At 43.0% G+C, this 23,969-nt stretch overlaps 1 protein-coding gene across 2 annotated transcripts in view; it reads left to right on the top strand.

Annotated features, from left to right (window-relative positions):
- The window catches only part of CDKL2 (cyclin dependent kinase like 2), a 126,287-nt gene that overhangs the window by 85,860 nt on the left and 16,458 nt on the right, over window positions 1-23,969 (top strand). For both annotated transcript variants that reach the window (XM_069743504.1, XM_069743503.1), the window contains exons 8-10: window positions 12,293-12,416; window positions 14,094-14,389; window positions 22,941-23,031. In XM_069743504.1, the coding sequence (XP_069599605.1) occupies window positions 12,293-12,416; window positions 14,094-14,389; window positions 22,941-23,031 (511 nt within the window). The remainder of the gene's footprint in view (window positions 1-12,292; window positions 12,417-14,093; window positions 14,390-22,940; window positions 23,032-23,969) is intronic.

Below are 23,969 nucleotides of genomic sequence, written 5' to 3'. Positions count from 1 at the left end.
GCAACTCTCGGTTGCCCACATCATAATTTCGCTCAGCAGGCGAAAACTTCCTGGAAAAGAAGGCGCACGGTTTCATCACTGAGCAATCAGAACCTCTCTGCGACAAAACAGCCCCTGCTCCAATCTCAGAAGCATCAACCTCGACCTGGAACGGAAGCAAAACATCTGGTTGACAACACAGGGGCAGAAGAAAAACGACGCTTCAACTCTTGAAAAGCTTCCACAGCAGCAGAAGACCAATTGACCACATCAGCACCCTTCTTGGTCAAATCGGTCAATGGTTTAGCAATACTAGAAAAATTGCAGATGAAGCGACGATAAAAATTAGCAAAGCCCAGGAACTTTTGCAGACTTTTCAGAGATGTCGGCTGAGTCCAATCATGGATGGCTTGGACCTTAACAGGATCCATCTCGATAGTAGAAGGGGAAAAGATGAACCCCAAAAATGAAACCTTCTGCACACCAAAGAGACACTTTGATCCCTTCACAAACAAAGAATTAGCACGCAGGACCTGAAAAACCGTTCTGACCTGCTTCACATGAGACTCCCAATCATCCGAGAAAATCAAAATGTCATCCAAGTGCACAATCAGGAATTTATCCAGGTACTCTCGGAAGATGTCATGCATAAAGGACTGAAACACTGATGGAGCATTGGCAAGTCCGAATGGCATTACTAGATACTCAAAATGACCCTCGGGCGTATTAAATGCAGTTTTCCATTCATCGCCTCGCTTAATTCGCACAAGATTATACGCACCACGAAGATCTATCTTGGTGAACCAACTAGCCCCCTTAATCCGAGCAAACAAATCAGATAACAACGGCAAGGGGTACTGAAATTTAACCGTGATCTTATTTAGAAGGCGGTAATCTATACAAGGTCTTAGCGAACCATCCTTCTTGGCTACAAAAAAGAACCCTGCTCCTAATGGCGACGATGACGGGCGAATATGCCCCTTCTCCAGGGACTCCTTCACATAACTGCGCATAGCGGCGTGCTCAGGCACAGATAAATTAAACAGTCGACCTTTTGGGAACTTACTACCAGGAATCAAATTGATAGCACAATCACAATCCCTATGCGGAGGTAGGGCATCGGACTTGGGCTCATCAAATACATCCCGGTAATCAGACAAGAACTCTGGAACCTCAGAAGGGGTGGATGACGAAATTGACAGAAATGGAACATCACCATGTACCCCCTGACAAGCCCAGCTGGACACCGACATGGATTTTCAATCTAATACTGGATTATGGACTTGTAGCCATGGCAACCCCAACACGACCACATCATGCAGATTATGCAACACCAGAAAGCGAATAACCTCCTGATGTGCAGGAGCCATGCACATGGACAGCTGGGTCCAGTACTGAGGCTTATTCTTGGCCAAAGGCGTAGCATCAATTCCTCTCAATGGAATAGGACACTGCAAGGGCTCCAAGAAAAACCCACAATGCTTAGCATACTCCAAGTCCATCAAATTCAGGGCAGCGCCTGAATCCACAAATGCCATGACAGAATACGATGACAAAGAGCAGATCAAGGTAACGGACAGAAGAAATTTTGACTGTACTGTACCAATGGTGGCAGACCTAGCGAACCGCTTAGTGCGCTTAGGACAATCAGAGATAGCATGAGTGGAATCACCACAGTAGAAACACAGCCCATTCAGACGTCTGTGTTCTTGCCGTTCAACTCTGGTCAAAGTCCTATCGCACTGCATAGGCTCAGGTTTAAGCTCAGGTAATACCGCCAAATGGTGCACAGATTTACGCTCACGAAAGCGTCGACCAATCTGAATGGCCAAAGACAGACTCATTCAAACCAGCAGGCATAGGAAATCCCACCATGACATCCTTAAGGGCTTCAGAGAGACCCTTTCTGAACATAGCTGCCAGCGCAGATTCATTCCATTGAGTGAGCACGGACCACTTTCTAAATTTCTGACAATATAACTCTATCTCATCCTGACCCTGACAAAGAGCCAGCAAATTTTTTTCTGCCTGATCCACAGAATTAGGCTCATCGTACAGCAATCCGAGCGCCAGGAAAAACGCATCGATATTACTTAATGCAGGATCTCCTGGCGCAAGAGAAAATGCCCAGTCCTGAGGGTCGCCACGCAAAAAAGAAATAATGATCAAAACCTGTTGAACTGGATCACCAGAGGAGCGAGGTTTCAAGGCCAGAAATAGTCTACAATTATTTTTGAAACTCAGAAACTTAGTTCTATCACCAAAAAACAAATCAGGAATAGGAATTCTTGGTTCTAACATAGATTTCTGATCAATAGTGTCTTGAATCTTTTGTACTGTTGCCGAGAGCTGATCCACACATGAAGACAGACTTCTAATGTCCATTGCTACACCTGTGTCCTGAACCACCCAAATGTCTAGGGGAAAAAAAAAGGCAAAACAGTGCAGAGAAAACAAAATGGTCTCAGAACTTCTTTTTTCCCTCTATTGAGAATCATTAGCACTTTGGCTTCCTGTACTGTTATGATTAGGCAATTCAGTACCACAGTGAACATAGAGGTCAGCGCACATACAGTGACCTGGCAATAACCCAAAAAACAAGAACGGGCTCTGAGACGTGGGAACTCTGTTGACCGCAATCCCTAATCGTATCCAACAACACTAGAGGCAGCCGTGGATTGCGCCTAACGCTACCTATGCAACTCGGCACAGCCTGAGAAACTAGCTAGCCTGAAGATAGAAAATAAGCCTACCTTGCCTCAGAGAAATACCCCAAAGGAAAAGGCAGCCCCCCACATATAATGACTGTGAGTAAGATGAAAAGACAAACGTAGAGATGAAATAGATTTAGCAAAGTGAGGCCCGACTTTCTGAACAGAGCGAGGATAGGAAAGGTAACTTTGCGGTCAACACAAAACCCTAAAAACCACGCATAGGGGGCAAAAAGACCCTCCGTACTGAACGAACGGCACGGAGGTACACCCTCTGCGTCCCAGAGCTTCCAGCAAACAAATAGATAAGCTGGACAGAAGAAAAGCAAACAAAATAGCAAAGGAAAACTTAGCTATGCAGAGCAGCAGGCCACAGGAACGATCCAGGAGGAAAACAAGTCCAATACTGGAACATTGACAGGAAGCCAGGATCAAAGCACTAGGTGGAGTTAAGTAGAGCAGCACCTAACGACCTCACCACATCACCTGAGGGAGGAAACTCAGAAGCCGCAGTACCACTTCCCTCCACCAACGGAAGCTTACAGAGAGAATCAGCCGAAGTACCACTTGTGACCACAGGAGGGAGCTCTGCCACAGAATTCACAACAGGGAGCTGAATAATACTGTGTGGGGGGCTGCATTATACTGTGTGTATACTTTGTATATACTTTGTATATGGGGCTGCACTATACTATGTGGGGGGACTGCACTATACCGTGTGTGGGGGTTGCATTTTGCTATGAGTGGAGGGGGCTGCATTATACTGTGTGTGAGGCTGCATTATACTGTGTGTGGGGGGGCTGTACTATACTGTTTGTGTTTGTGGGGGGCTGAATTATACTGTGTGGGGGGGCTGCATTATACTGTGTGTGGGGGGCTGCACTATACTGTTTGTGTTTGTGGGGGGCTGAATTATACTGTGTGGGGGGCTGGATTATACTGTGTGTGGGGGCTGCACTATACTGTTTGTGTTTGTGGAGGGCTGAATTATACTGTGGGGGGGCTGCATTATACTGTGTGTGGGGGGGCTGCATTATGCTGTGTGTGGGGTGGCTGCACTATACTGTGTTTGTGGGGGGCTGAATTATACTGTGTGTGTTTATGGGGGGCTGAATTGTACTGTGTGTGTGGGAGTGCATTTGCTGTGTGTGTTTGTGGGGGGACCTTGAGGGGACTACATTATACTCTGAGGGGCTGCATTATACTCTTTGAGGGGGCTGCAGTATACTCTGAGGGGGCTGCATTATACTGTGTGTGGGTGGGCTGCACTATAATGTGTGTGGGGGACTGCACTATACTGTGAGTGGAGAGTTCTACATTATACTGTGTGGGGGGGCTACATTATACTGTGTGAGGGGCTGCACTATACTGTGTGTGGGAGCTGCATTATACGGTGTGGGGGGCTTCATTATACTGTGTGTGGGGTGCATTATACTCTGAGGGGCCTGCATTAATTATACTCTTGGGGGCTGCATTATACTGTGTGTGGGGGGGCTGCATTATACTCTAATGGGGCTGCATTATACTCAGGGGGGCTGCATTATACTGTGTGTGGGGGCTGCATTATACTTTATGAGGAGACTACATTATACTCTGAGGGGTTTACATTATAGTCTGAGGGGGCTGCATTATGCTCTGACGGGACTAAATTATACTCTGAGGGGGCTGCAGTATACTCTGAGGGGGGCTGCATTATGCTCTGAGGGGACTACATTATACTCTGAGGGGCTGCATTATACTCTGTGAGGGGGGCTGCAATATACTCTAAGGGGGCTGCATTATACTCTGTGAGGGGTGCTCCATTATGCTTTGAGGGGACTACATTATACTCTGATGGGCTGCATTATACTCTGTGAGGGGGCTGTAGTATATTCTGAGGGGGCTGCATTATACTCAGTGAGGGGGGCTAAATTATACTCTGAGGGGGCTGCATTATACTATATGTACTATATGGGACCTGCATTATACTGTATCGAGGACTTCTGAACACATCATTCTTGCTAAGCCGATGTAAAGAGGCCAGGAAACAAGCGAACGACTTCAATATTGTCGATTGTGCTCGTTTAGCGGCCTGAACTCAGCACATGTAAATACAACCAAAATTTTTCTGTGTGAAGGTGCAATATGTGAGCATTTGGGCCCCACTGTAAACTTTTGCCCAGGGCCCCACTTTGTCTAAAACCAGCCCTGTCTTTCATATAGGCCCCTTAAAGTCACTTTAAATCTGACATGGTCCCTAAAAAAAGTGGTTTTGTAAATTTTGTTGAAAAAATGAATTATTTGAGAACAAAATAAAGTTAAAAGTTTTTCTCATGTTTAAAAAATTGTGCTAATGCAGACATGTGGGAGATGTTATTTATTAACTATTTCATGTGACATCTCTCTGATTTAAGGGCATAAAAATTAAAAGTTTAAAAACTGCAAAATTTTCACCTTATTTCCATTTTTTCACAAATAAATGCAAATCATATAGAACAAGTTTTACCACTATCATGAAGTACAATGTGACAAGAAAAGAAGTCTCAAAATCAATGGGATTTGTTGAAGTGTTCCAGAGTTATTACTACATAAAGTGACACTGGTCAGAACTGTAAAATTTGGCTTGGTCATGAAGGTGAAAACAGGCTTGGTGGTTGAAGGGGTTAAGCTTGTGACAGCTGATTGATTTTAATAGGTGTTGTGTAATGATTAATTGAAATTATTATTTAGAAGCCACTTTGGTTGGTAACAATGAATTACCAGGGATACAACTGCTGAGCAAAGTCTTAAAGGGGTTGTACCACTAAATTCATTTTAATCAATAAATCTTGGAATAATAATAATTTCCACAATTGGAATTTTTTTTCATGTGCTGAGATAATCTTATAAATGTGCCCCTGCTGTGTACTGTGTAATGGCTATGTCTCACCATGCTGGAACATGGTCTGATCATACCAAAGCTCCTGGGCAGGGGGGGGGCAAAAGATTGGATACAGACATTACAGCCAAGGGTCACAAATGATCAAATCCGACCAAGGACAACATCTGCAAAGAGTTTGTATGTTCTCTCCGTGTTTGCATGGGTTTCCTCCGGGCACTCCGATTTCCTCCCACGTTCCAAAGACATACTGATGGATGAATTTAGATTGTGAGCCCCATTGGGGACAGCAATGAGAATGTCTGTAAAGCGCTGCAGAATATGTTAGCGCTATATAAAAAATAAAGATTATTTATTATTTATTTATAATGATTCTTTCTTTCAGGTTAAAGGGAATCTGTCACCCCAAAAATGGCCTATAAACTAAGGCCACTGGCATCAGGGGCTTATCTACAGCATTCTGTAATGTTGTAGATAAGCCCCCGATGTATCCTGAAAGATAAGAAAAACAGGTTAGATTATACTCACCCAGGGGCGGTCCCGCTGCGGTTTGGTCCGATGGGCGTTGCTGTCCTGCTCCGGTGCCTCCCATCTTAATACGATCACGTCCTCTTCTTGTCTTCTTGCCGCAGGAGCCGGGCCTCTCTTATCTAGATGTGTGGAACTTATCTAGATGTGTGGTGAGCACTTTAAACCCCCAAGTGCTTCACAGAAATTTGTAAAGTAGAGCCGTGAAAATAAACAATCCTTTTTGTTTGCCTCAAAAATCATTTTTAGCCTGCAATTTTTTATTTTCTCAAGGGTAACAGGAGACATTGGATCCCAAAATCTGTTGATCAGTTTGTCCTGAGTACACTGATACCCCATATGTGGGGGGGGGGCACTGTTTGGGCACCCATCGGGGCTCGGAAGGGAAGGAGCGCCGCTTGGAATGCAGACTTTGATGGGATGGTCTGCGGGCATCATGTTGCATTTGCAGAGCTCCTGATGTACCTAAACAGTAGAAACCTCCAACAAGTGACCCCATTTTGGAAACTAGACCCCCCAAAGAGCTTATCTAGATTTGTGGTGAGCACTATGAACCCCCAACTGCTTCACATAAGTTTATAATGTAGAGCCATGAAAATAAAAAAATCATATTTTTTCCACAAAAATTATCTTTTCACCCCGAAATTTATACTTTCACAAGGGTAACAGGAGAAATTGGACCCCAAAATTTATTTTGCAATTTATGCTGAGTAGGCTGATACCCCATATGTGGGGGAGACTACTGTTTGGGCGCATGGCAGAGCTTGGAAGGGAAGGAGCGCCGTTTTGCAATGCAGACTTTGATAGAATGGTCTGCGGGCGTTATGTTGCATTTGCAGAGCCCCTGATGTACCTAAACAGTAGAAACCCCCCACAAGTGACTCCATTTTGGAAACTAGACCCCCCCAAGGAACTTATCTAGATGTGTGGTGAGAACTTTGAATGCCCAAGTGTTTCACAGAAGTTTATAATGCAGAGTCGTGAAAATAAAAAATATTTTTTTTTCCCACAAAAAAGATTTTTTAGCCTCCAAGTTTTTATTTTCACAAAGGTATCAGGAGAAATTGAAGCCCAAAAGTTGTTGTCCAATTTATCCTGAGTACGCTCATGCCCAATATGTGGGGGTAAACCACTGTTTGGGCGCACGGCAGAGCTCAGAAGGGAGGGAGCACCATTTGACTTTTTGAGCGCAAAATTGGCTGTCGTGTTTGGAGACCCCCTGATGTACCTAAACAGTGTAAACCCCCAATTCTAACTCCAAACCCAACCCCAACACACCCCTAACCCTAATCCCAACCCGATCCATAATCCTAATCACAACCCTAATGATAATCACAACCCTAACCCCAAAACAACCCTAATCTCAACACTAACCATAACCCTAATCAAAACCCTAAATCCAACACACCCCTAATCCTAATCCCAAACCTAACCCTAATCCCAAACGTAACCCTAATGCCAACCCTATTCCAAACCCTAACTCTAACCCTAACTTTAGCCGCAACCCTAGCCCTAACTTTAGCCCCAACCCTAGCCCTAACTTTAGCCCCAACCCTAACCCTAGCCCTAACCCTAAATTTAGCCCCAACCCTAACCCTAACTTTAGCCCTAGCCCTAAGGCTACTTTCACACTTGCGTCGTGTGGCATCCGTCGCAATCTGTCATTTTGGACAAAAAACGGATCCTGCAAATGTGCCCGCAGGATGCGTTTTTTGCCCATAGATTTGCATTTCCGTCCGTCGTGCACTGGATCCGATGTGTTTTGGCGGACCGTCGTAAAAAAAAAAACGTTTAATGTAACATTTTTTTGTTTGTCGCGTCTGCCATTTCCATCCGCGCATGCGCGGCCGTAACTCCGCCCCCCCGGTAACCGAGACCCCAGAGAAAATCCGACTCTGGGGGGCACTATTTACTTTTTCCACAGCACCGTTAATTAACGGCGCTGTGGTTTAAGTACCCTTAACTGCCGCCGTTAAAAGGCGTATCGGCGGTCGTTATGGGGTTAATATACAGAAAATGCAGCCAAACCTGTTTGCTTCTTTTTGGCAGTATTTTTAGCACTTTGTCATTGCTTTCTATGCCTGAAAATACACTGCAAAATGCTGCAAGTATTGACATGTTGCAAATTTAAAGAAGCACTCCCTTGAATATTTTTTTCACTAAATCTGTGCATATGTGTATGTAGTGTTGTGTGAGTATATTAATATACTCCCCCACCACCTCTTTCTCCAGGAACCAGCACCATTCTTATCTGCTTCTTAGTGACATCACATACCGCTCCTACTAGGGATTCGGCTGCCTCAGCTGACGAGACGGGGCTGGACTCCGACATCCCACAATTAGGCAGCTGGGATTCTGTTGTCAATTAAAATGACATTGGATATCCCACCCCGTCAACAGAGCAGAGTGGAAAACAAGCCGCCCCTCTGTAGACCCAACGTCAGCGGAGGCTTCTGGATCTCCAGCAGGAGCGGTCGCAGATCGCTCTGTGCCGGGGAAGAATGGGACCATGCACAACAGGAAGGTACGGTAAGTTATGGTGCTTAATTTCCTGCCTGTTGGTGCTTAGGTACATTCTTTGTTTTTCTTATTAATCCCATATACCCTCTTTAAATTCAGACAGGAAAAAAAACAAGTGTGTGCATGAGATTTCTGAAATTTCACAGTTTTTGCTAGTGGATTGCCCCCAGACACAGGGCCACGCGTTTCGGTACTGGGCCTCTCTGGTTCGGTTCTGAGACTGCCCCTGCTAAGGGGCATCCAATGGAAGCAGTAAAGCAGTCTGTCAGGGGTTCGTGACGCCACCTGTGGTATTCGGTCAGGGTGACCGACACTGCTATGGGGTCCAATAATGAGGACACAAGGTTGCAGTCTCGTTACCTCTTTACTGAAGGCTTCAGGATCCTCTGTCCAGAGTACGTTTAACAGGGCTCTCAGAGACCGGCCGGTCTGATGGGCACATCCAGAGTTTCCTTCCCAGATGGAAATCGTTGCCTACCAATAGCGCCTGTGTGTTGTAGTCCTATCCTGCTGAGCATTCGGAATAGTCCTCACAACTGCTGTTCTCGTTCGTTCGTTCTCTACAGCTCTCTCTCTCGTTCTTTGGTTCCAGATGTTACTAGTTTCTAACGTCCCCCAGGTATGTTATGGCCAGGACGCCACCCGTATGACGGGAAGGCTTGGAGGTCTTCCGGGACCCTAGAGACGCCCCTCTCCCAATGTTGCCCCCTATGTCTTCGTAGGTGTAGTAAGGTAGACAGCCAACCTATAATTAACTGTCCAGCGGAGTTTGAAGTAAGGCCTGAAGTCAGTTACTCCTACGGTGTTCCGGCAACTGACTACGCGCCTCAGTAAGATGTTGCCTCTCTCTCTCTCGGCACGACTCTTACTGGCTCTCCTTTGTACTTGATCTCGTTTACACGATTCCACAATATCCTTCCCTTTGTGTCTCTTTCTTAGGGTACCGCCGCAGGGTGTGCAGGCGCGGTTCCGTTACGTTCTGTTCTGTTTGCTAGGCACCTGCCAGGTTCCCACGCCCGACAGGGGCCCCCCTGTGCCTTCTCCCTGCAACACCCCCTGTCACGGGATGTTGCCTGGTTCCAACCCAGTCAGCTTCTGACTAACTTCCTCCCCAACCCCTAGTTTTACCAGTGTGAGGAGTGGCCCAATAAATAAAGCCTTTTTCTCCCCCTAGTGGCCGGAGTGTGAAGTGTAATGTGTTCTGGTGATACCTGGTCAGGAGAACTCCTTAGTGCCATCAGACGTACCGCTACTCCCCTTAGCGGCAGAGTGCCATACTGCAACGACCAGGTCTCTGGGGCGCTGCACTAGTACTGTAAATCACAACTTTCTGCAGAAAAAAAAACACACACAACGATGCAAAACTGCTGCGTTTGAACATAACCTTACTATATCCATGTTTAGCAGTTTGTAACATCTGAATTCTCCCGCAGGTCTACTAAGGTAAGGTTAGAGTCCAGGTTGTATATGCAGACAATTGAAAGCAGATATATAAAGTTCATCTGAATTTATTGCATAATCTTTACCTAGACAAGGCCTCTTATGTGAAATCGCTTCAGTGCCATGCTAGAATATTACAAGTCATTAAATTAAATGACCCTACAGGGACTCTAAGGATGATCAGGGGCAAGAACTTTATGATGTGCAATGAGACAATATTTATTAAAAATGCTTGGATGCTCTTTTGTTAAAATTGGAAAAGCCTTGGCAGTGGCATGACTAATGAGAGTGTGCTGCACAATTACTGCTATAAATCTTATTTTTTATTTAGTTTCCCTGCATTACCAGCATGTGCTTCATTAGAAGAGATCTGTAGTTTCTGAGACTTTATTTTACAAGGCAGGCAACGTTTTGGTCTACTCTTCAAAAAGGTGCAATACCCCTTGAATATTGGCAAAAGCTACAAAGTTGTGCATTCTAAGATTGTCCCCAAAGCATCATTGTGGTGAAATATGTATGTATATATTATATATATGTATGTGTATATATATATATATATATACACATACATATATATATATATGTGTGTGCAGTGGACTATGTATAGATTTATTGTGTCACTGGCAATAATGGAACATCTGTCCTCAAGGCTGTAGGTTCGCACCCAGGTGTTAATATGTATTTTCCTGGGACAAGTAGAATTCTGTCTCCAATCTCACTAACATTTGACACCTCCTAGCTCTTGGTAGAGATATGTTAATTACAGCCTGATAGGATCTCTGTAAGAACTTTTACACAAAGGACCTCAAGAGAAAATAATATATTCATTGGGGGACGCGGCCGTGGTCCAATCAAAAAACAAGCAATTGTGATATTAACCTGAGGGGCTGGTCTAGAAACCGGACCTCCAGACCAAAGCTATAAAGTAGATCTGATACCTAAAAAACATGTTCACATAATGGGGGTGGCCAAGCTGGTGTGATCCAATCTATATTCCTACCCTCAGGGAGCAGAAAGCAGGCTACCAAGTTAGATGACTTCTGTAAGTTTTCTCCTGTTATTTTATACTGTTTTGCATAAGTTGTATGTCTTTTTATTATCATATTTTTATAACTTTTCTTACTGTAAGCACTGACCCTTTTTGTATTAAAGTATAAAACTTTAACAAGTTGAACCTTGAATGTTCTAAAAGAATCCATAGCCTAAGGTGTGTGAGCCTTATGAGTGGTAGACATTATTAGTACTAATATTTCCGGGACTCATCGCCCGTGTGTTCGATGAATGGTGGCAGCGTGTGTGAGCGGGTGTGTGGCCTGGGTCGGTGTGTGATTTATGCTCCCATTACAGCATAGGACAGAGGTTGACTGCTGGGCTGAGAGTGGGGAGATAGATTAACCCTTGCAGGCACAACCACAAGTCACGTGTTGAGAGCGGGCACGTGACGAATTAGTTACACGACGGAAAAGGGATCCGTGACAATCATAAATACATTTTTGTAAACATTGAGTATGTGCAAAGAATAATGCATCATAGAACAGTGCACATATGACTGAGAGGGTTTTTAGGCATGCAAAGTAGAAAGCTGAGAAAACAAACACATCAAGCAGTTTGTAATGAGCAAGTACAGGATATGTATTAGATGGTAAAGGAGAAGCGCTTTGCTTTAAGTCATGGATACAGGGAGCATCATGCTGTGTGGTAGTCACTGTGGGACCATCATGATGTATTGTGTCCACTGCAGGGGCATCATACTGTGTTGGAGGCACTGTGTGGTATCAAATTTTGCTGGAGCAATGTGGTGGTCATCAGGTCATCACACTTTATACGTAGTGTGTATTGTTGGGGAACTCACTGTGTATCATACTGTGTGTAGGGGACAATTTTGGAGGCATTATACTCTATAGGGGTATCCTAGTAGGTGAGAACACTAGGAGGCTTAAATAGGGTCAAAATAACTGGTGTATCTGCGCTATACATGCTTCTCTCCCAATCTTAAAATTTTGGGAGGTATGCCCCTCTGTGACCCTGGCTACCTCAACAATTTTTTTATTTTTTTTTTTAGCAATTTAATCTTTTGCAATGGGGCCCCAATGATTTCTATGTACATTCCTGCTTGGAAGAGTTGAAAAATAAACAGTATTTGCAAATCTACAAATATTTAACTACATTTGCCATTGTTTAAAAAACACAATGCAGATTGAATTATATGTCTCTTATATATATTATATAACAATTATTTATTCAATATTTTTGAAAGGTTCTCACAGGAAATCAGTGCCAAAGTACAAAAGCTTTCGAAAGACAATCCATCACCACCAAGGAAAATCAAAAACTCCAAAAAAGATGATTACCCAGGAGAAAAGAAAGCACTGGCCATACAGGTAAGCTATATAAATGTATATTTACTTCATCTATACTCCAAATCTATAAGTGTGAACAACATAACAGTCAACAGGTAACAAAAGCCTTGCACACAAATGCATTAAAGATCTGTGTCACACTAATTCTGAATGAAACAAATAGAAGTGTACAGACCTAGACTGTAAACAACAATAAAAGCGAATATATAGTTTTGTGAAAAAGTGTTTGCCCCTTCCTGATTTCCTAATCTTTTGCATGTTTGTCACACTTAAATGTTTCAGATCACCAAACAAATTTAAATATTAGACAAAGATAACACAAGTAAACACAAAATGCAGGGTTTTTTTAAATGAAGGTCTTTATTATTAAGAGAAAAAAAACCTACAGGGCCTTGTGTGAAAAAGTGATTGCCCCTAAACCTAATAACTGGTTGGGCCATCTTTAGAAGCATCAACATCAATCAAGCGTTTGTGATAACATAACTGGCAATGGGTCTTTTACAATGCTCTGTATGAATTTTGGCCCACTAATCTTTGCAGAATTGTTGTAATTCAGCCACGTTGGAGGGTTTCCAATCATGAACCACCACAGGTCATGCCACAGCATCTCAATAGGATTAAGGTCAGGAATTTGACTAGGCCACTCCAAAGTCTTAACATTGTTTTTCTTAAACCATTCAGAGGTGGACTTGCTGTGTGTTTTGGATCATTGTCCTGCCAATACCCAAGTGAGCTTTAGCTTGAGGTCATAAATAGAAGGCCAGAATTCTCCTTCAGGATTTTTTGGTAGACAGCAAAATTCATGGTTCCATTTACCACAGCAAGTCTTCCAGGTCCTAAAACAGCAAAACAGCCCCAGACCATCACACTAACACCACATTTTACTGTTGGTATAATGTTCCATTTCTGAAATGTTGTGTTACTTATATGCCAGATGTAATGGGACATACACCTTCCAAAAAGTTCAACTTTTGTCTCGTCAGTCTACAGAGTATTCTCCCAAAAGTCTTGGGGATCATCAAGATATTTTCTGGCAAAACTGAGACAAGCCTTTATATTCTTATGGCTCATCAGTGGTTTTCATCTTGGAACTCTGCCATGCAGGCCATTTTTGCCCAATCTCTTTCTTATGGTGCATTCATGAACACTGACCTTAACTGAGGCAAGGGAGGCCTGCCATTCTTTGGATGTTGTTGTGAAGTCTTTTGTGACGTCTTGGATGAGTCATTGCTGCGTTCTTGGGGTAATTTTGGTCGTCTGGCCCCTCCTTGGAAGGTTCACCACTGTTCCACATTTTTGTCATTTGAGGATAATGGCTCTGACTACAGTTCCCTGGAGTCCCAAAGCCTTAGAAACTGCTTTATAACCTTTTCCAAACTGATAGATCTCAATTACATTGTTTCTCATTTGTTCCAGAATTTCTTTGGTTCTCAGCATGATGTCTAGCTTCTGACAATCTTTTGTCTACTTCACTTTATCAGGCAGGTCCTATTCAAGTTATTTCTTGATTGAGAACAGGTGTGGCAGTAATCAGCCCTGGATGTGGCCAGGGAATTTGAACCCAGCTTCCCAAAAAGTGATAAACCACAGTTAATTTAAGTTTTAAGGGGGGCAAGGATTGATTATATTTATTCATTTTGACTGAAAATATTCAGATTAACAAGTTTTCATTTTCCATTTTCTTGCCTTTACTTACAGGACTTCAATATAGAATCTAAAGGAAAAGATGCAAAGCCATTAAAAGTCAAGATAATCAAAATGGACACAGATAGAAGTGAGAAGAATGATGTAGCATCTAATGCTAGCAGTTTATTTAATGGATTAAATCAGAACAGAACGCCTTATGTAGCACTAAAAGAATCTTGCACCAGTTTGGATCATCAAAAAAGCCCAAGTAGCATAATTCCTCCCATCAGTTACAACCTTACTGCCATCTCTCCTCATCTGACGTCCTCATCCAATGCATCATCTGTCTCCAGCCATGTTATCTTTAGGTAAGTGTACAGTAAATGTTTGTAACTTATTGTATGGGGTACTGAATTTCTAAAAATTCCGTGAAATCAATTCTGAAAATGGCCACATTCACATGTCAGTATTTTCCACATTCCAGAGTGTAAGAGTTTGATCAGAGTGTGGTCCGAGTGCCATCAGTTTTTCTCGTACGAGGAGAAAAAAAAACATTCTCCGCCTTCTGCTATGTGACAGATCGTGAAAATTGGACCACATTCGGATATCAGATGATCTGATGCTCAGATCAAAATCAGAGAGGTCTCTGCTGTAAGTGCAAGGAGAAAAAAATCAGACATGTGAATAGTCCCATTTGAACCCAATCACTGGCATAAACAGTGGCATGTAAAAATGTGGGCACCCCTGGTCAAAATTACTGTTATTGTGAACAGTTAAGCGAGTTGAAGATGAAATTATCTTCAAAAGGTCTAAAGTTAAAGATGACACATTTCCATTGTATTTTAGGCAAAAAAAAATAAATATTGTAATTTTTCTCAATAATCGCACAAAGGAAAATGAGCCAATGCAAAAGGTTGGGCACTCTTGAAGATTTATGTGCTTAGATTGCTTTGACCAAGGTTTCAGACCTTAATTAGGCTGTTAGGTTTGTGGCTTGTTCACTATCATCATTAGGAAAGGCTAGGTGATGCAAATATCCCAGCTTTATAAAAAAAACAGCTTGTGTCAAAAAAACTGCAGAAAGCTATAAGAAGAAAGCAAAGCGTTTTCAAGTTGCCCCTTCTTCAGTTCGAAGTGTAATTAAGAAATGGCAGTTAATAGGAGCTACATTTCAGTGAGAGCTGCTGTTAGGATTGCTAGAAAGGCAAATCACAACCCCGCATGACTGCAAAAGACTTTCAGAAAGATTCATTGCATGGCGAATAAGCCTCCTTACCTTGACAAGCCAGAGATGGTATGTCACTCTCCATAAGGAGAAACTATACCCCTTAGACCCCAGTCCAGAGCCTCTCACCTAGCCAAATCAGTTCTCATGCTTCGCACTGACGAGGGCCAACAGCCCGAAACACCGTGTCTGCAAATTGAGATATTGATTTGGCTTTTATCCTAAGTCATATTGCACGACTCGTTAAAGAGTTGATTGTGACTTGTAGGATCGCTACTTCCAACAGGTGGCGCTATAGAGTTTAAGTCCTCTTTTTCTCAGAAGAGGCAATTTGCATATTATATTTCCCAGAGGAGCATTGCATGGCGAATAAGCCTCCTTACCTTGACAAGCCAGAGATGGTATGTCACTCTCCATAAGGAGAAACGATACCCCTTACACCCCAGTCCAGAGTCTCTCAACTAGCCAAATCAGTTCTCATGCTTCGCACTGACGAGGGCCAACAGCCCGAAACACCGTGTCTGCGAATTGAGATATTGATTTGGCTTTTATCCTAAGTCATATTGCACGACTCGTTAAAGGGTTGATTGTGACTTGTAGGATCGCTACTTCCAACAGGTGGCGCTATAAAGTTTAAGTCCTCTTTTTCTCAGAAGAGGCAATTTGCATATTATATTTCCCAGAGGAGCATTGCATGGCGAATAAGCCTCCTTACCTTGACAAGCCAGAGATGGTATGACACTCTCCATAAGGAGAAACCATACCCCTTAGACCCCAGAAAGATTTAGCAAACTCTGAAGTTGTGGTACATTGTTCTACTGTTCAGAGACACCTGCACAAATATTGTCTTCATGGAAGAGAAGAAAACTTGTCCTGCATCCATAAAATTCAGCGTCAGAAATATGCAAAGGATCATCTCAACAAGCCTGATGCATTTTGCAAACAAGTCGTGTGGATTTATGAGGTTAACATAGAACTCTTTGACCACAATGATCACAGTATGTGCGAAGAAAATACGGCACATAATTTCAGGAAAAGAACATCTTGCCAACCATTAAGCATATGGGGTGGATCAATCAAGTCATGGGGTTGTGTTACAGCCAATGGCACGGGGAACATTTCACGGGTAGAGGGAAGAGTGGATTCAATTAAATTTCAACCAAATCTTGATGTAAACATAACACCATCTGTAAAAAAGCTGAAGTTGAAAAGAGGATGGCTATTACAAATGGAAAATGATCCTAAACACATGTCAAAATCCACAATAGACTATCTCAAAAGGTGCAGGATAAAGGTTTTACAATGGTCCTCACAGTCCCCTGACCTAATCATTACAAATCTGTGGCTAGACCTCAAAATAGCATTGCAAACAAGACAACCCAGGAATCTCACAGAACTGGAAGAATTTTCCAAGAAAGAATGGATGAAAATCACTCAAACAAGAATTGCAATACTCTTGTCTGGCTACAAAAAGCATTTACAAGCTGTGATACTTCAAAAAAAAAGGTGCTACTAGGCACTAAGCATGCATAGTGCCCACACTTTTGCATCACCCCATTTTCCTTTTTGTAATTTTTAAAATCTAAAAGAAGAAAATATATTTTCCCCTTTTGCATAAAATACAAAGGAAATGTGCATCATCTTTCTTTTAGAAAGCCTTTTAGAGATCATTTCATCTTCAACTTGCTTAACTGTTAACAATAACAGTAATTTTGACCAGGGGTGCCCACACTTTTATATGCCACTGTATTTAGTTTATCACATCTACTATAAACATGCATGGTTAACTGTTGTGAATTCCGCTCTTGGGCTCCCTCCGGTGGTTGTAAGTGGCACTTTTGTGAGTTCTGCTCTTGGGCTCCCTCTTGTGGTTTCAAGTGGTATGGCTGTTCCTTGGAGTTAGCTGTCATCAGCTGCCTCCACTTATCGTCTCTTCTGCTCTGCAATTTAGGCCTGGCTCTTTCCTTCAGCCAGTGCCACTTGTAAATGGTTCCTGGTTGGATTCACATCTCTTTGGATTTCCCTGTTACCCTGACCAGTTCAGCACGGCTAAGTTTTTGCTTGCTCTTTTCTGTCCATAGATTGTGGACTTATCCGTTCTGTGCTTTCTATGTTTGTCCAGCTTATCAGTATGAATTAATTCTGTCTTGCTGGAAGCTCTGGGAAGCAGATTTACCCTCCACACCTTTAGTCAGGTGTGGAGATTTTTGTAACCTCTGCGTGGATTTTTTGTAGTGTTTTATACTGACCGCACTGTTGTGAATTCTGTTGTCGAATTCCCTCCTGTGGACGTGAATGGTACTTTGGCGAGTTCTGTCTATGGGCTCCCTCTGGTGGCTTTGAGTGAAGCTGCTGCTTCTGAGGTTCCTTGCACAGGTGACGTGGGTTATCCTTTGGTTGGCTGCTCTATTTAACTCCTCTCAGATCGTTACTCCATGCCAGCTGTCAATGTTTTTGCATTCGTTCAGTTCGCTCCTGGATCTCTCTGGTGACCTGCCTTCTCCTGCAGAAGCTAAGTTCCTTATAGTCTTATTTTGTTCTCTGTTTTCTTGTCCAGCTGGTTTTCATGATTTTGTCTTGCTAGCTGGAAGCTCTGGGATGCAGAGTGGCCCCTCCGCACCGTGAGTCGGTGCGGAGGTCTTTTTTCCACACTCTGCGTGGTCTTTTGTGGGTTTTTGTGCTGATCGCAAAGTTACCTTTCCTATCCTCTGTCTATTTAGTAAGTCTGGCCTCCCTTTGCTGAAACCTGTTTCATCTCTGCGTTTGTGACTTTCATCTTACTCACAGTCAATATATGTGGGGGGCTGCCTTTACCTTTGGGGAATTTCTCTGAGGCAAGGTAGGCTTTATTTTCTATCTCTAGGGCTAGATAGTTCTTAGGCTGTGACGAGGCGCCTAGGTCTAGTCAGGAGCGCTCCATGGCTATTTCTAGTGTGTGTGATAGGATTAGGGCTTGCGGTCAGCAGAGCTCCCACATCCCAGAGCTCGTCCTGTATGAGGTTTAACTATCAGGTCATTCCGGGTGCTCCTAACCACCAGGTCATAACACCGCACAGTATTCCATCCTGTCCTATCTATTTAGCTAGACTGGCCTCCTGTGCTCATCCTGGTTTCATTCTGTGTATGTCTTTTCCCTCTCCACTCACCGTCATTATTTGTGGGGGGCTAATCTATCCTTTGGGGATTTTCTCTGAGGCAAGATAGCTTTCCTTCTTCTATCTTTAGGGGTAGTTAGCTCTTAGGCTGTGACGAGATGCCTAGGGAGAGTTAGGAGCATTCCACGGCTACTTCTAGTGTTGTGTTTAGCTTAGAGACTGCGGTCAGTACAGTTACCACTTCCTTCAGAGCTCGTTCCATGTTGCTCCTAGACCACCGCATCATAACAGTTAACACTAAGTTTCTAACAGACACTTATGACAGCAGATTATCTCCTTCAGGCATGTTTAAAGCAAACGTGATCTTTCTTTACCCAAAAACCCATCCTGCAAATACATTAAAGAGGTTGTCCACTACTTTTACAGTGATGGCCTATCCTTGGTATAGGTCATCAATATCTGATTGTCCGGGGTTGGGTACTGCACATCCACCTCCAATACAAATCAATAGGAGGCGGATGTGCAGTACAAGCCTGGCCACAAGTGGACAGCCAGCTTTGCAAATGACTACTTCCGGACGTCAGCCACTGCCACCGATAACAGCTGATCAACAAGGATGCCGGGTGCTGGACTCCGGTCGATCAGACTTTGATGACCTATCCTAAGGAAAGGCCATCAGCGCAAAAGTAGTGGACAATCTCTTTAAATAGAAATTGCAGTAGCCCCAAATTACCTTTAGCTTATGATTATGAGCAGCTCGTGAATTGTAGACTACAGTGTGCACCATGTTTTATTGTAAGGAGTGGAGGATTTCGTCGCTCTACCTTAAGGGTGCAAGCCAAGTTCATATCTTTGCCGGCAAATGATGGCTGTAAGGCTAAGGTCACACGACCGTTTTCCTCTCATCTGAGAAAGTCGGTCCGATTATGCTAATCACACTCAAATCAGACTCTGATCAGAGTTTGAACAGAGAATGTTCATAGTGAGATCCAATTTTCTCAGATGTGGAAAAAAAACTTTCTACACCTCCTCCATTCAGCTTGTCCTCCAAGAGTGGTCCGATGTTTTCCACGGACAGCTAGACTTGAATGGATGAGTGCAATATGAGTATCGTAGACAAATCGTGAATGCTGTGTTTTTTTCCTCAGACCACTCGACCTAAAATAAATAAATTGAACGTGTGAATGGCCTCATTGAAAAACATAGGGACAAGTGCTGTCCGTCAAAACGATTGATAACACTTGTCCGATTTTTACGGTCATGTGTACGAGCCCTAATAATTAGCCATCATCTTTCTGTAACCTGTTAAATGCCATTAACAGGCTGTTAATCTGTCAAATGACAGCAGCATTTACAGCATGCTGACTGGGGGGCACGATGTTCTATGTGCCCATAGGCGCACCCATGACGTGATTGAAGGGAGCCGATGGGTTGCCATGGTGGACAGGGCTGAAGACCCCTGTGCCTGTCATGACGGTACTTCTATGAAAGCCTGCCCGTGGCTTTTGTGTATAGGAGACAGTGATTTTTTTCTATACATAGCTATACTATAGTATTTCTGTGTATAGTACAAGCGATTGGATGATCACAGGTTCAAGTCCCTTATGTGGAGTATCAAATACAGTAAGAAATAAAAAAATGTTTTAAAAAATAATAACAAATATAAAAGTTCAAATCACCCCTCTTTTTCCACATTTACAATGAAGGAATAAAGAGAATTTAAAAATTATACATATTTGATATTGTTGCGTTCCTAAAAGTATGTTCTATCAAGATATAAAATAAATTAATTCAATCAATAAACGGCATAATGAGAAAAAATTAAATTGCAAGAATTGCGTTTTTTTTCGGCTGCCACAACGACACAAAACAATGTAATAAGAAGCAGTCACAACATTGTATCTACCCCAAAATGATATCAGTAAAAACATTACCTCAAGGCACAAAAAACAAGCTCTCACACTGTCACACAGCTCCAAATCCGAAACTTGAAAAAGTTACAGCTCTCGGAAAATGGGTTTACAAGCAAACTGTTTTTTCCTTACGAATTTCTGAATAGTTTTTCACCACTTAAATGAAACAAAAATTATGCATATTTGGTATCTCTGAAATTGTACCTGGAGAATTACATTGCCAGGTGATTTTCAGTGTTAACCATTGCATTGAGAAAGCCTGAAACAGTCTATTCAGATTCTGACCGGGAATATGCATATCACATAATTGTAATCACGTGACCACCGTTCCCGACGCTGACACCAGAGATTCCTCACAGCGCGCAGTGTGCACAATGAGAGGATTCACAAGTCTACAGTCACAGAGAGTGAGTGCAGACTTGTCGTTTTAGACCAGACAACCCCTTTAAGGGGTTCTTATTAACCCCTTCATGACCTTGGGATTTTTCGTTTTTCCGTGTTCGTTTTTCACTCCCCTCCTTCCCAGAGCCATAACTTTTTTATTTTTTCGTCAATTTGGCCATGTGAGGGCTTATTTTTTGCGGGACGAGTTGTACTTTTGAACGACATCATTGGTTTTAGCATGTCGTGTACTAGAAAATGGGAAAAAAATTCCAAGTGCGGTGAAATTGCAAAAAAAAGTGCAATCCCACACTTGTTTTTTGTTTGGCTTTTTTGCTAGGTTCACTAAATGCTAAAACTGACCTGCCATTATGATTCTCCAGGTCAGTACGAGTTCATAGACACCTAACATGACTAGGTTTTTTTTTATCTAAGTGATGAAAAAAAATGCCAAACTTTGCTAAAAAAAAAAAAAATTGCGCCATTTTCCGATACTCGTAGCGTCTCCATTTTTCATGCTCTGGGGTCGGTTGAGGGCTTATTTTTTGCGTGCCGAGCTGGCGTTTTTAATGATAGCATTTTGGTGCAGATACGTTCTTTTGATCGCCCGTTATTGCATTTTAATGCAATGTCGCGGCGACCTAAAAAACGTAATTCTGGCGTTTCAAATTTTTTTCTCGCTACACCGTTTAGCGATCAGGTTAATGCTTTTTTTAGTTGATAGATCGGGTGATTCTGAGCGCGGCGATACCAAATATGTGTAGATTTGATTTTTTTTTTATTGATTTATTTTGATTGGGGCGAAAGGGGGGTGATTTAAACTTTTATATTTTTTTATTTTTTTCACTTTTTTTTTTCTACTTTTGCAATGCTTCAATAGCCTCCATGGGAGGCTAGAATCAGGCACAGCACGATCGGCTCTGCTACATAGCAGCGATCTGCTGATCGCTGCTATGTAGCAGAAATGGAGGTGTGCTGTGAGCGCCGACCACAGGGTGGCGCTCACAGCCACCGGTCATCAGTAACCATAGAGGTCTCTAGGACCTCTATGGTTACCATCCTGACGCATCGCCGACCCCCGATCATGTGACGGGGGTCGGCGATGACGTCATTTCCGGCCGCCCGGCCGGAAGCGGTGGTTAAATGCCGCTGTCTGCGTTTGACAGCGGCATTTAACTAGTTAATAGGTGCGGGCAGATCGCGATTCTGCCCGCGCCTATTACGGGCACATGTCAGCTGTTCAAAACAGCTGACATGTCCCGGCTTTGATGCGGGCTCACCGTGGAGCCCTGCATCAAAGCAGGGGATCTGACCTCGGACGTACTATCCCGTCCGAGGTCAGATAGGGGTTAATATTATTATTATTATTCATTTTTATAGCGCCATGGCGCTTTACATGTAAAAAGGGGGCAAATATAGACAAATACAATTAAACATGAGCAAAATAAAAACAAGGCATACAGGTACATAAGGAGGGAGGACCTGCCCGCGAGGGCTCACAGTCTGCAGGGGATGGGTGAGGATACACTAGGAGAGGGGAGAGCTGGTTGTGCGGCGGTTCAGTAGGTTGACAATCACTGCTGACTGTAGGCTTGTCGGAAGAGGTGAGTCTTCAAGTTCTTTTTGAAGGTTCCTATGGTAGGCGAGAATCTAATGTGTTGTGGTAGAGAGTTCCAGAGTATGGGGGAAGCATGGGAGAAGTCTTGGATGCGGTTGTGGGAAGAAGAGACAAGAGGGGAGTAGAGAAGGAGATCTTGAGAGGATCGGTGGCTGCGTGTAGTGAAGTACCAGGAGACCATGTCACAGATGTATGGAAGGGACAGATTGTGAATGGCTTTGTATGTCATTGTGAGGGTTTTGAACTGGAGTCTCTGGGCGATAGGAAGCCAGTGAAGGGCTTGGCATAGGGGAGAGGCTGGGTTAAAGTAATGCAAGTATTGTGGTTGCTTGCAGTGCTTCACTGTATCTGTTATTGCAGCTCAATTGCATTTTAGTCACATTCAATTAAATAGGCATTAGATGAAAAACCAAACACTGCACACAGAGTGGCACTGCTTCTTGTACTAGTAAAAGGGGCATTTGCACATTTCATGCACATAGACCCCTTTGTTCTTGTGATTGGTGGGATCCTAGGGTAATGAAATTACTAAAAACCCAATGTTACGCCTAAAAACAAAATAGAGCTGAAAGGTAGATAATTGGTTTATGATAATGCTGATTTTGATCAAGTCCTTATGTGTAACCTTTCTCTGATGCCACGTTTCTTAGGAGTTACATATTAAATTAACTTTTTATTTACTTGAAGAGGAGATGAAAGAGGGAAGATGTTTGTCAGTTCTTTGAAAAAAAATGGAGGAAAACCTTCCCCGGCTTACAATTCGAACATTTCAACACTGGTAAGTTTATGTACTGTACAAAATGTATGTACAGGTGCTTCTCATAAAATTAAAATATCATCAAAAAGTAAATTTATTTTAGTTCTTCAATACAAAAAGTGAAACTCATATATTATATAGAGTCATTACAAACAGTGATCTATTTCAAGTGTTTATTTCTGTTAATGTTGATGATTACGCTTTACAGCCAATGAAAACCCAAAAGTAATTATCTCAGTAAATTAGAATACTTTATAACACCAGCTTGAAAAATGATTTTAAAATCCAAAATGTTGGCCTATTGAAATGTATGTCAGTAAATGCACTCAATATTTGGTCGGGGCTCCTTTTGCATCAATTACTGCATCAATGCAGCGTGGCATGGAGGCGATCAGCCTGTGGCACTGCTGAGGTGTTATGGAAGCCCAGGTTGCTTTGATAGCAGCCTTCAGCTCATCTGCATTGTTGGGTCTGGTTTCTCTCATCTTCCTCTTGACAATACCCTATAGATTCTCTATGGGATTAAAGAGAACCTGTCACTTCCTTCAGTATTGTCCCCGGCGCCTGCGCTGTAAGTTCGATGGGCAGCGCAACTGCACATGCCCGAAAAAAAAATTACAGAGCAGGCGCTGGGGACGCTTCTGAAGCAAGTGGAGGCAGCGCCCGGCGTGCAGAGGTCATGAGTGACGGATGTGAGCGTCTAGATTAGGGGGAAAGACCTGCCCCCGGACGATTTCACAGGTATGAGGGACAAATTTCAAAAGCGATTATTGCAGCAGTGCCAGGGACCCGAACTAAAAGAGCCACCTTGTCAGAATGCAGTATTAGTGCTGTACAAGGTGGCTCTTTTAGTTACAAATGCTAGGGGGGTGACAGGTTCCCTTTAAGGTCACGCGAGTTTGCTGGCCAATCAAGCACAAGGATACTGTTGTTTTTAAACCAGGTATTGGTACTTTTGG

This window comes from Ranitomeya imitator, chromosome 1 (assembly GCF_032444005.1).
Source record: "Ranitomeya imitator isolate aRanImi1 chromosome 1, aRanImi1.pri, whole genome shotgun sequence".
Lineage (NCBI taxonomy): Eukaryota > Metazoa > Chordata > Amphibia > Anura > Dendrobatidae > Ranitomeya > Ranitomeya imitator.
The sequence above is the reverse complement of the archived record's forward strand: the minus strand, read 5'-3'. Positions and strand labels throughout refer to the sequence as shown.